The 13651-nt window shown below is 42.8% G+C and overlaps 1 protein-coding gene across 3 annotated transcripts in view; it reads right to left on the bottom strand.

The window, feature by feature from the left end:
• The window catches only part of zdhhc2 (zinc finger DHHC-type palmitoyltransferase 2), a 101803-nt gene that overhangs the window by 45928 nt on the left and 42224 nt on the right, over nt 1-13651 (bottom strand). For all 3 annotated transcript variants that reach the window (XM_048544508.2, XM_048544491.2, XM_048544500.2), the window contains exons 3-4: nt 10788-10882; nt 2218-2338 (exon numbers count right to left, since the gene is read on the bottom strand). In XM_048544508.2, coding sequence (XP_048400465.1) covers nt 2218-2338; nt 10788-10882 — 216 coding nt within the window. The remainder of the gene's footprint in view (nt 1-2217; nt 2339-10787; nt 10883-13651) is intronic.

Genomic DNA, 13651 nt, shown 5'->3' with positions numbered 1-13651 from the left:
TATTTATTGCCCTTCCATAATTGCCCTTGAGAAGGTGGTAATTAGCTGCCCTCTTGAACACAGCAGTCCATGTGCTGTAGGCACACCCACAATGCCCTTAGGGAGGGAATTCCAAGACTTTGACCCAGCAGCATAGAACAAAGAACAGTACAGCACGGTACAGGCCCTTTGTTCCATGACGTTGTGCCAAACTTTTACCCTAATCCTAAAGTCAACCTAACCACCACCCCTACCTTATACTATCATCCATATGCCTATCTAATAGCTGCTTAAATGCCCCCAATGAGGCTGACTCCACTACCCTCTCCGGCAATACATTCCACACCCGGACCACTCTCTGAGTAAAGAAGGAACATATATCCAAGCCAGGATGGTGAACAGCTTGGAGGAGAACTTGCAGATGGTGGTGTTCCCATGTATCTTCTGTGCTTCTAGATGGTAGAGGTAATTGGTTTTGTGAATGCTGCCTAAGGATCTTTGGTGAAGTTCTGGAGATAGTATTCATTACTGCTACTAAGCATAGGCGGTGGAGAGAGTAGATGTGGTGTGTGTGGTGCCAGTCAAATGGCCGCTTTGTCCTGGATGGCGTTAAGCTTCTTGAGTGTTGTTGAAGTTACACTCATCACATGCCTGACTTCTACCTCATCTCTGGAGTAATGGGCAACTTTGAGGAAGCAGGTGGTGAGTTAATCGCCACAGTACTCCTTGTCTCTGACCTGCTCTTTCAGCCATGTATTTACGTGGTGAGTCCAGTTAAGTTCTGGTCAATGTTGACAACCAGAATGTAGATAGTGGGGGATTCAGTGATGGTAACATCACTGTATGTCAAGAGGCCATGGTTAATTGTCTCTTCTTACGGATGGTCGTTGTTTAGCATTTGTGTGACTCAAACACTACTTGTCACTTCTCAGCCCAAATCTGAACATGACCACTTCAGGATCTGAGAAATTGCAAATAATGGAGGAAATGACGAAGGAGCTGAGGGTGGTTGGGTCAAGGACACTATCCTGAGGAACTCCTGCAGAGATGTTTTGGAACTGAGATGACTGGCCTCCAACAACTACAATCATTTTCCTATGTGCCAGCGGAAAGTTTGCTCCCTGACTCCCACTGATTCCAGTTTTTCTAGGGCTCCTTGATGCCACATTCTGTCAAAGCAGCCTTGGTGCAAAAGGCTGATACTCACATCTCACCTCAGGAATTCAACACTTTGTCCATGTTTAAATCAGGGCTGTAGTAAGCATGGACAAAGTCAGTAAGGACAGCATGTGACACATTAAGCTGAGGGTTGCCACCTCATATATTTGAGCTACATATTCCTGTGTTTGAGTGGACTGTGTGAACTTTCTAATACAAACTGCATACTAAAGGCCAACAGTTGCAAACAGCTCAAACTTAAATTATAGAATTAGACAGTCATACAGCATAGAAACAGGTCCTTTGGCCCACCGTATCTATGCTGACCAATGAACACCTAACTACGCTAATACAATTATGATGACATATCTTTCCCCTGGTCCATATCTTGTGGTCAGTCACAGGACATCACTTTGGACTTGTCAAAAACTGGCAACTCCAGTTCAGAAAGTGCATTCTTGCAATGTAATAATGAGAGATCTAGGCTTCAGCCCTGAGACAGATTTTGAGTGTGCATTCCAAAATGCTGTACTCACGTTGAGGACTTTCATTCCTTGGGTGTTTGAATTGAAGATACACCAAGAACACTATTGTGCCAATTTGGCACTTACATTTATAACACTCCCACAAGGAAGCATAAAATTACTGAAGAGAGTTATACTGGAATTGAAACATTAACTCTGTTTCTCCCAACACAGATGCTGCCCGACCTGCTGACTTTTCCCAGCAATTTCTGTGTTTGTAGCAAAAAAATTGCTGACTGAATCTACCTAAAGGATTTGCACTTTGGCTAAAGGAACAATCCTCCCAAACTGAGATAATGCCAACTGCAGATGCTGGAGAATCCAAGATAACAAAGTGTGGAGCTGGATGAACACAGCAGGCCAAGCAGCATCTTAGGAGCACAAAAGCTGACATTTCGGGCCTAGACCCTTCATCAGAAAAAACAGTTCCTCCCTAACTGCTTTCTTTGCAGCCTTCAACTTCCCTTTCATCAGATACTTTTTCTGGTTGCCATATGCACTACAACCTAAATCCAGCTACTATGTTTTGCTGCTTACAACAATGCTTGCTGTTTACCTCCAGATAGTGTTCTTGTGTAAATAGGTAACTCTTTAGCCATTCGTCTAAGGACTTCCTGTTGACCTTCACCTCGATCCTCACGTTCAATTTGTTCTCGGTCTGTATATGACAGATGGAACTGTGGATATCGATAAAGAGAATGAAAAACAAATGTGTTTAATATTGACCAGCAAGTATCTTTGAAATCTTATTTCCTTTCAGCTCAGAATTCATTTAATGTGGATTAGCTTGATCCACATCTACAACAGTTTAGCTTATGGTCTGAAATAGATAGCCTAAGAGACGCAATTATGAGTGACAGAATTGTAACTCTGAGAAATAGTTTTCTGAATTCAAAGTTCTTATACAGCTCAACAGCTCATCCATAGCATCCCTATCTTAGTCTAGTTAACAACAGCGGTGGACTCCCACTCAGGCTCACAGCTGAGTAGGGAAAATTCATAATAAAAAAAACTGCTAACCAGGAAGGCTAAAAGTTTAGAAAATAGAATTTATTATTCATAATTTATTTCATTTCTTTAATTTTTAAATGTTTCATCTCCTATCAAAGCAATGTTAGAATTCAGAAACCCATTGATAGTCTTTGCATTGTGGTAGCAATGAGAAAAAATATTATTTATGACCACCTTTACCACCGTTTCAAAATGCCCAGCTATAACTGAGGAACAAAATTCAGTGTTTGCCGTTGTGTCCATTGAGAAGTTCTAAAGCGTTGACAGTTTGTGTGAATCTTGTGGAACAAGCGCTAAATACCAAAGAACAAGTAGAAACATGTGGACAATCAAGCACCAGCATGACCCTATTGTTCCAGGAGGGTGGCTCATCTCACAAACTGACATGCTTGTTATCATTGTGCAATTTGCTACTTAATCCATCAGATTATTTGAGTGATTTCCAATGGTCAGTTCTGGTTTTGATCAATTATACTATATTTTCAAATGTAAGATTTGGTGAGGGTTTTTATAAATTTTGTATTGGGAGAGGTTGGGAACAATTTTGTGACTGACAAGAATAAGAACTGGTCACTGGTGGTCATGGGCTTTGATGGCAGTCTTGTAAGTGATTCTTACGCTGTCAGCGCTTATATTTACTGCTTTACTGTTTTGAATTACTTTGGGCTATTTTGTAACTTGGAGGCTTTTCTAGCTTTAAGTATTTTTGCTGTTCTATGGCTGCTTTTGATATTAATCAAGAGCTGCCAGTATTGGGGATGATTAGCTCCAGCAGTGCTCCAGGGATCGTGGGACCCAAAGCAACTTTTGGCTCCCACAATGCCATTGTGTTCTACATCATACCTGATTCTTTCTCTCCTGCCCATCTCCAACTGTTTTTGCATACTTGGATTTCTCCCCAGCTCACTTCCCTCATGTCACGCTTTGATCTCTCACTACATTCTGCGTAAACCTCCCCAAATAATATTGGTCTTGCATGGAGGTATGGCCTCTCTGGTGCAGGATAAATATACTACAGAGAGTTTTTTGTGGGGAAAAGGAAACGGCCAGAGTTGAACTTCGTGTTTGAACCAATGACATAAATGAGAAAAGAGTTGGATCTCCTAACGTGAGTTAACAAACAAGGGAGCAAGTTAAAGAGCAGAGGCATCATGAGCAGTAAGCGTCCCAATTTGCCCGTTGCCATTTTCAGTATATATAGGACCTGTGAAGCAAGACAGCTAAAGAAATAGGACAGAAGGTGAGAGTTCAAATTCCTAGGAGTTTGGGAACAGGTTCTGCAGCAGCAGGGACATATATGGATGTTTAAGTTCACCTTAACTACAGGAATCCTTTTTTTGCAGGCAGTTTAATACATTGAGGTTGTTGAGGTGGTTGGCTCGCCAAACTGGTTTCTTGTTTCGCAGATGTTTCATTGCCATGCTTGGTAACATACTCTGTACAACTCTGATGCAACATTGGTGTGCTTTCCCACCTGGCCTTTAAACTCTGGGGTCTATTGAGATAGATTGCCTCACTTCCAGTTTACCTTCATAGTGGAATGTATATGGGGTCGAGTTCAATGTGTTTATTGATAGCATGCTTCGTGGAGTGCCATGCTTCCAGGAATTCTCGTGTCTGTCTCTGCCTAGTCTATTCCAGGATCTTGGTGTTGTCCCAGTCAAAGCCGCGGTTCTCCCTGCCCATGTGGATTGAGATGAGTGAGTATTAGTCGTGTCTTTTTGTGGCCAGTTGGTGCTCATGTACTCGTGTTGTTAGTTTCCTTCCTGTTTGTCCGATGTAGTGTTTCTCACAGTCTCTGCAGGGGATCTTGTAGATGACATTGGTCCTGTCCATGGCAGGGAGTGGGTCCTTAATTTGGGTGAGCAGTTGTCATAGAGTTGATGTGGGTTTGTGTGCCACTCTGATGCTCAGTGGTCGTAGGACTCTTGTGGTGAGTTCTGACATGTCCCTGATGTAGGATAGTGTGATGAGTGTGTTGGACCATGTAGTCTCTTTCCGATGATTGACTACAAAGAAGACTCAGGCACCTAGTCACAAGTCACTCCAGTCTATCCACTCAGCCCAAGAATTCCTCACCTCCATCAAAGACATAAAGATAGAGGATGAAGAGTCTATGATAAGGTTCCCCATGGAAGGCTCATTCAGAAGGTCAGGAGGAATGGGATACAGGGGAACTTAGCTGCTTGGATACAGAATTGGCTGGCCAACAGAAGACAGCGAGTGGTAGTAGAAGGAAAATATTCTGCCTGGAAGTCAGTGGTGAGTGGGGTTCCACAGGGCTCTGTCCTTGGGCCTCTACTGTTTGTAATTTTTATTAATGACTTGGACGAGGGAATTGAAGGATGGGTCAGCAAGTTTGCAGACGACACAAAGGTCGGAGGTGTCGTTGACAGTGTAGAGGGCTGTTGTAGGCTGCAGCGGGACATTGACAGGATGCAGAGATGGGCTGAGAGGTGGCAGATGGAGTTCAACCTGGATAAATGCGAGGTGATGCATTTTGGAAGGTCGAATTTGAAAGCTGAGTACAGGATTAAGGATAGGATTCTTGGCAGCGTGGAGGAACAGAGGGATCTTGGTGTGCAGATACATAGATCCCTTAAAATGGCCACCCAAGTGGACAGGGTTGTTAAGAAAGCATATGGTGTTTTGGCTTTCATTAACAGGGGGATTGAGTTTAAGAGTCGTGAGATCTTGTTGCAGCTCTATAAAACTTTGGTTAGACCGCACTTGGAATACTGCGTCCAGTTCTGGGCGCCCTATTATAGGAAAGATGTGGATGCTTTGGAGAGGGTTCAGAGGAGGTTTACCAGGATGCTGCCTGGACTGGAGGGCTTATCTTATGAAGAGAGGTTGACTGAGCTCGGTCTCTTTTCATTGGAGAAAAGGAGGAGGAGAGGGGACCTAATTGAGGTATACAAGATAATGAGAGGCATAGATAGAGTTGATAGCCAGAGACTATTTCCCAGGGCAGAAATGGCTAGCACGAGGGGTCATAGTTTTAAGCTGGTTGGTGGAAAGTATAGAGGGGATGTCAGAGGCAGGTTCTTTACGCAGAGAGTTGTGAGAGCATGGAATGCGTTGCCAGCAGCAGTTGTGGAAGCAAGGTCATTGGGGTCATTTAAGAGACTGCTGGACATGCATATGGTCACAGAAATTTGAGGGTGCATCCATGAGGATCAATGGTCGGCACAACATTGTGGGCTGAAGGGCCTGTTCTGTGCTGTACTGTTCTATGTTCTATGTTCTATGTTCTATATCGTTTGATGTTGCTGCCCTATTCACATCAATAGACATAGCACTAGCAAGAGAAACAATGACATAACTACATGAACAAGAACACAATCCCAGTGAAACCATCTCCAAGGACAACATGCTCAAACTATTGGACCTATGCCTGACCACCCACTTCACCTTCAACAGCCAAACATACAAGCAAATCAACAGACACCCATGGGATTGCCTATCTCCGGACTCATAGCAGAAGTAATGATGCAAAGACTAGAAAGGACTGCCCTCTGCAAATCCAACCTAAACTGTGGATATGCTACATAGATGAAACCTTTGTCATCATCAAACGGACCAAACAGCTCCCATTCTTGGACATCATGGTAGAGTGCAAGACAAATGGGGAACTGCAAATGAAAGTACACCAAAAAGCCACACACACAGACCAGGTACCGAACTTCAACAGTAACCATCCCCACACACACAAACGAAGCTGTGTGCGAACACTATGTAAAAGAACAACACACTGCAGCAACACGGAACTACGCCAATAGAAAGAAGAATACTGCTTCCAAGTTTCAAAGATGACGTTATATCCAAAGAATTGTGTGAGAAGGTGCCCACACGAACAGCATCAGAAAGAGACTACATGGCCCAACACACTCATCACACTATCCTACATCAGGGACATGTCAGAACTCTCCACAAGAGTCCTACGACCACTGAGCATCAGAGTGGCACACAAACCCACATCAACTCTATGACAACTGCTCACCCAAATTAAGGACCCACTCCCTGCCATGGACAGGACCAATGTCATCTACAAGATCCCCTGCAGAGACTGTGAGAAACCCTACATTGGACAAACAGGAAGGAAACTAACAACAAGAGTACATGAGCACCAACTGGCTACAAAAAGACACGACCGATACTCACTCATCTCAATCCACATGGACAAGGAGAACCACGACTTTGACTGGGACAACACCAAGATCCTGGGACAGGCTAGGCAGAGACAGACACGAGAATTCCTGGAAGCATGGCATTCCACGAAGCATGCTATTAATAAACACATTGAACTCAACCTCACATACATTCCACTATGAAGGAAAACCGGAAGTGAGGCAATCCATTGCAAAGGGCCCCAGAGTTTAAAAACCAGACGGGAAAACACACCGACACTTCATCAGGGCTGCATGTGCACGTTTCCAAGCATGGTAATGGAATGTTTGTGAAACAACAAACCAGCTTGGCGAGCCAACCAAACTCAACAGCCACAACCTGAGCTACAAATCTACACCAAAACCTAAGAGTTTAATAAATGTTTTGGAGGAGGATTTAAACTAATTTCAGAGGAAGAAGATTGCAATGGTAATGCATTTCGCTGGAGATAAAAGGAGTGAAATGGACTGACTGGATGGGACAAACAATATTAGAACAAAGATTAATTGAGGTGTAAGATGAACCACTTTATAAGCAGACTAAAATTGCAGAAATATGCAAGAACTTTAGAACTGTGATAATAAGGGACATAAAATCCATAAGATTGACCTGGGAAATAATTGCAGAGAACAGCAAATTCAAAGAATTCTTAAAGTATATACAAGAGAACATTCTTGGTTAGTGTGTTTCCAGCCAAATGAAGCTCGAGTTGTATAGGCAATTGAAGTGGACAAGTGGAACATTGTTCAGTGGGAAACTGTGATTATGATGTCATTAGGTTTAGAATCATGGAATCATAGGGTCATAGAGATATAGAGCACAGAAACAGTCCCTTTGATCCAACTCGTTCATGCCGAACAGATATACTAAAGGAGCAAAAGAACATGCTGAGGTGCTAACTAAGGACATTGTATATATTTTCACCAAAGACAATGTTACCAAATGTCAGAATGGAAGGAGAGGTAGTATGGCAACTGCACTGCACTGCAATAAATAAATTAGATCTAATAAACACTGAGTAGGAGAGTAATAGGCTTCAGGAGGGCATTAGAAAGAGTCATGAAAGGGATAGACACATGGCAGATGAAATTTCATGGAAATGATTGTTATATGATACATTTTAAGGTAAAGAATAGGAGAGGCAATATGATTTAAATGGTACAATTTTACAGTGGGAGGGGTTGTGCAAGGGCAAACAAACCTGGGACTGTTTGCACACATATCTTTTAATACAGCAAGGCAAGTTGAAACGTCTATCACCTCATAATAAGAGACAAACTAACCATCACCTCTTGACCGGCAATCACAAAACCATCTACTATTACCCCATTATCAACCTGGGGCACTATCATTGACCAGAAATTGAATAGAAATGGGCTAGCCATATAAATACAATGGCTACAAGAGCAAGTTAGGAATACTGCAGCAAGTAGTATTCTCCTGTCTCCCTAAAGCCTGTCCACCATCCACAACGCACAAGGCAGGAGTGTGATGGAAAACTCCCCATCTACCTGGATCAGTTCAGATCCAACAATACTTAGGAAGATGAATGCCATCCAGAACAAAGCAGTCTCCTTGATTAGCACCACATCTACAAACATTCAATCTTAGGAGCAGCAGTATCTACCATCTACAAGATGCACTGCAGAAATTCTCTAAAGATCCTTAGATCACATCTTTCAAACCCATGACAACTACCATTCAGAAGGTCAATGGCAGCAGATACATGGGAACAACACCACCTTCAAGTTCCACTTCAAGCTGCTCACCATCCTGACTTGGAAATATATCATCATGCCTTCAGTATCATTTGGTCTAAATCCTAGATCCCTCTCCAACCGCATTGTTGATGTATCTAAATCAATTAAATTAAAGCAATTCAAAAAATCTGCTCACCACTGCCTTCTCAAGGGCAACTAGGGATAGGTATTGACTGCTGCCCAGCCAACTATGGCCATATCCCATGACTAAATTTAAAAACAAGCACAAAGAATCCTTAAAGCTGAACTCCCTGAAAAGCCTCTCTGATGAAGGGTCTAGGCCCGAAACGTCAGCTTTTGTGCTCCTGAGATGCTGCTTGGCCTGCTGTGTTCATCCAGCCTCACATTTTATTATCTACACATACAATAAGTTTGATTAAGCAGAAATGTATGCTCAAGCAATTTTTCACTTTTGTTTATGTCAAATCAACCAGATCTAGACAAGTAGCCAGTGTTACCTGGCCTACAATTTGAAAGAATCATTTACAAATAATGTCAAAGAGAAATCTGTTTGAACAATATCTTTTGGAAAAGTTAAAGAAGTCCTCAACTTCTGACTGAATGAAGAGACAGTGTATTCTATGCTGTATCATTAGACTGTGTGATTTCTGCAGTCATTCTAGAATGCACAAATATCAGTACAAGTTCTTGTGAAACCATGGAGATAAGTTAAAGTAGCAAAAAATTTGCAGAATCACAACCTTGTGTAAGTAACAGGATGTAGCTACGGGATATTCCAATAGTCATTACAATTTCATCGGATACCTTTACCACTAAGAATGCACTTAAGGCAAAATCTATCCATGGAGATCTCAAATTTTGGTGTAGCATATAATCACATCAGGGCATCAGGGTCCTCCAAAGAATGAACTGCAAACTTCCCTAGCCCTCTTGGTAAAGTACACTGTTCTCAAAAGTTGCGATTTCCCATTGCTGGTTGCATCTTTGCACATTACAAATATGGAATTTCTAGCCTTACAAAACCCAATGCTACCAGGTAGAAAAGTGACTTGTCTTGATGGTCAACCTGGCAAGATTTGGGAGCGGCTGATCCAGGCAGTAATCTGACTGATCCTTGGCCTGTGCTGAATTAGATAATTACAGCCAAGACAGCATGAGGGACATTATAGTGATCATCCAAGTTTCAGAGATAGACGGTCAAAATTCCTTTAGGATTCTACTCCTGATCACATAGCAAGTTCACACTTGGAAGTCAGGTGATGTCAGGTCAGGCCTGTTTGCAAAGCTCCATACATTTGATCAGAATACTGACATGCACAACTTAGGCGCACAATATGAGGTGTTTTTAGGTGAACTATTAAATAACTACTGCTGTGGAATGGTACCTTAGTAAGGATCGATTATTTTTTCAGAGGAAATGTAAGAGCTCTTTCAAAAACCAAAGGATGTGGGAGACAAGCAGGAAAGTAGAATTAATACCAAAGATGAGCTGGGATCATAATGAAAGGCACAGAAAGATTTAGAAGCCCTACAGACTAATGCTCCTACAGGAGAGAGAAAACAGGAACAGTGTCAGGGTCAAAGGGAACAATAATTGATATTGAAATCAATCTATATGCCAGACACAAAAAGTTCAAATGCTCAATGTTATAAACTGAGTAGACAAACTAACTCAGTGGAAAATTTATGTAAAAATGAATTGCAATTAATGAAGAGAGAGATGGTAGGAACTGCAGATGCTGGAGAAACTGAAATACAAGGTGTCGAGCTGGGTGAACACAGCAGGCCAACCAGCATCAGAAGAGCAGGAAAGCTGACGTTTCGGGCCTAGACCCTTCTTTAGAAATGGGGTTCCTGAAGAAGGGTCTAGGCCTGAAATGTCAGCCTTCCTGCCCCTCTGATGCTGCTTGGCCTGCTGTGTTCATCCAGCTCCACACCTTGTTACCAGCAGTTAATGAAGCCTGTGGTAATGATGGATGGCTCAAGATTGCAGCATTTTTGATGACAGGATTAAGTACAGAGTGAAAATCAGGAACTTCAGAAGGTAGCTGCAGCAACACTATTTTTCAGGATATTACTACCATCATGGGTTGATGCAGCATCAGAACACGAGAAAAGGGAAATCACAAAGCAATAGGCTGTACACCTTTTGTGTAAAGAATAAAACATAACATTAAACTGCAACATTTTACATGCAAAAAGGATTGTTTCGCCTTATGTTTACCTCCTTACTCGGATTCATTGGCTTTGTAAAGATGGTTTTCCAGTATGACCACACGAACATGATGAAAAACAAATGGTAGAATACGAGGCAGACAACTGGAAGAAAGGAGATCACAAAAGAAACAAACATGACTCATGTTGTCTAATACATACCTAGATGTAGCAGTTTTATATTTCAGCGCCAACAAGATCTGATAAATTATAAGGCAATAGAATTAGTATTGATAGCTTTGCAAATTCAGATACTTCTGAACTGAAGAGTAAGTATGCATTTTTTAAAAATCCTAATCAACATGAAACTTCTGTTATTTAAGGAACAATTAGCCGACAGGCCTACGTTCTCATATCATTTCCAACCCCCATTTAGAATTTTCACTTCCAAGTAGTCAATGTGGCAATAAGAATACAATTTTGGTATACATGCTCTGACCTTTCATATCAAGGTGCTCTTGAATCAGTAATAGAATTTTTTTACTTAATTACAATTTTTCAAGGAGAGTTTATTCTCCAACATTGACATTTGAGATTCTTTTTTCCATTAGTATCTTGAAAACAGCTGTCCTGGGTTGCTGTTCATCCACTAACAGCAACAATTTTCTTTATGTCGTGCCTTTAAATGTAACTGAATGACCCAAGGTGCTTCACAGGAATGTAATAAAGGAAAATTTCACATCAAGTTTTATTAGGAGATTTTGGGGCTGAAAACTGCCAGTTTGACCAAAGAGGAGAGTTTCAAGAAACATGTAAAAGAAATAGAGTGGGTAGAGAAATGGAAGGATTGAGGAAGGAAATTCTAGAGCTTACAGCTTACATGGTTGAAGAAATCTAAACAACGATGAAGTAATTAAAATTGTGGAAGCCCTACAGGCTAGAATTGGAGAAGCACAAGAATCTCAGAGTTGTAGAGCTGGGAGACTGCAGAAATAGGAAGGGCTAGGCCATGGAGAGATTTAAAAACAAGGGTGAGTGTATGAAAATTGAGCGACTGGTTAACCTAGAACCAGTTTGAGTTAGAAGGGTATGGGGTGATGGCTTGATGCAAGTAAGGACAGGATTCAGAGTTTAGAAAGACTAAGTTACAAAGAGTAGATTGTGAGGGGCATGTGAAAACGTTCATGTTTTTTTCAGTTTTTATTTCAGACCACACATGCCACACGCGACAGATTAATGTTTGTGATTTGTTTTATTCATTCATGAGGCATCGCTGGTGCCTATCATTTATTGATCATCCTTAATTGCCCAGAGGGCAGTTGGGAGTCAACTATGTTGCTGTGCGCCTGAGGTTACATGTCACCCAGACCAGGTAAGGATGACAGTTTCCCTCCCTAAAGGTCATTAGTGAACCCACATGGGTTTTTCTGACAATCGACAATCACTAGACCCATAATTCCAGATTTTTATTGTATTGAAATTTCACCATCTGCCATGGCAGGATTTGAACACAGGTCCCTAGAACATGAGATGGTAGGAACTGCCGATGCTGCAGAATCTGAGATAACAAGGTGTAGAGCTGGATGAACACAGCAGGCCAAGCAGTATCAGAGGAGCAGGAAAGCTTGATGTTTCAGGTCAGGACCCTTCTTCAGAAATGGGGGAGGGGAGGGAGATTGTGGAATAAATAGGGAGAGAGGGGGAGGCAGATAGATGGATAAAGGAGAAGATAGGGTGCGAGGAGACAGACAGGTCAAAGAGGCAGGGTTAGAGCCAGCGAAGGTGAATGTACGTGGGGAGTTAGGGAGGGGATAGGTCAGTTCAGGGAGGACAGACAGGTCAGAGGAGCGGGATGATGTTAGTGGGTAGAGGATGGGGGTGGGGCTTGAGGTAGGAGGAATGGTTAGGGAGGCGGGGACTGGCTGGGCTGGTTTTGGCATGTGGTTGGGGAGGGAAGATTTTGAAGCTTGTGAAATCTACATTGATACCCTTGGGCTGCAGGGTTCCCAAGTGAAATATGTGATGCTGTTCCTGCATCTTTCGGGTGGCGTCATTGTGGCAATGCAGGAGGCCCAGGATGGACATGTCGTCTGAGGAGTGGGGAGGGGAGTTGAAATGGTTCGTGACTGGGAGATGTAGTTGTTTATTGCGAACTGAGCGTAGGTGTTCTGCAAAGCAGCCCCCAAGCCTCCGTTTGGTTTCCCCAATGTAGAGGAGGCCACAACAGGAACAGTGGATACAGTATATAACATTAACAGATGTGCAGGTGAACATCTATTTGATGTGAAAAGTCTTCTTAGGGCCTGGGATGGGGTTGTGGGGGGGTAGTATAGGGGCAGGTGTCGCACTTGCTTCGGTTGCAGGAAAAAGTGCCAGGGGTGGTGGGGTTGGAGGGGAGTGTGGATCAGACAAGGGGGTCACGGAGAGAGTGGTCCCTCCGGAAAGCACATAAGGGTGGGGAGGGAAACATATCTTTGGTATTGGGGTCAGATTGCAAATGGCGGAAATGTCGGAGGATGATGCGTTGGATTTGGAGTTTGATGGGGTGGTACATGAGGACGAGGGGGATTCTGTTTTGGTTGTTATTGCGGATAGGGGGTGTGAGGGATGAGTTGCAGGAAATGTGGGAGACACGGTTGAGGGCATTTTCGATTACTGTGGAGGGGAAGTTGAGGTTTTTGAAAAAAGAGGACATTTGGGATGTTCGGGAGTGGAATGCCTCATCTTGGGAGCAGATGCGGTGGAGGTGAAGGAATTGGGAATAGGGGATGGCCTTCTTTTTTGGAAGGTGGGTGAGAGGAGAAATATTCTAGGTAGTTGTGGGAGTCGGTAGGCTTAAAATGGATATTGGTTTTGAGGTAGATGCCAGAGATGGAGACAGAGAGGTCCAGGAAGGAGAGTGAGGTGTCAGAGATGGTCCAGGTAAACTTAAGG

The sequence above is a fragment of the Stegostoma tigrinum genome, chromosome 1 (assembly GCF_030684315.1).
Source record: "Stegostoma tigrinum isolate sSteTig4 chromosome 1, sSteTig4.hap1, whole genome shotgun sequence".
Taxonomy (NCBI): Eukaryota; Metazoa; Chordata; class Chondrichthyes; order Orectolobiformes; family Stegostomatidae; genus Stegostoma; species Stegostoma tigrinum.
This window is presented reverse-complemented; position numbering and strand designations above follow the sequence as displayed.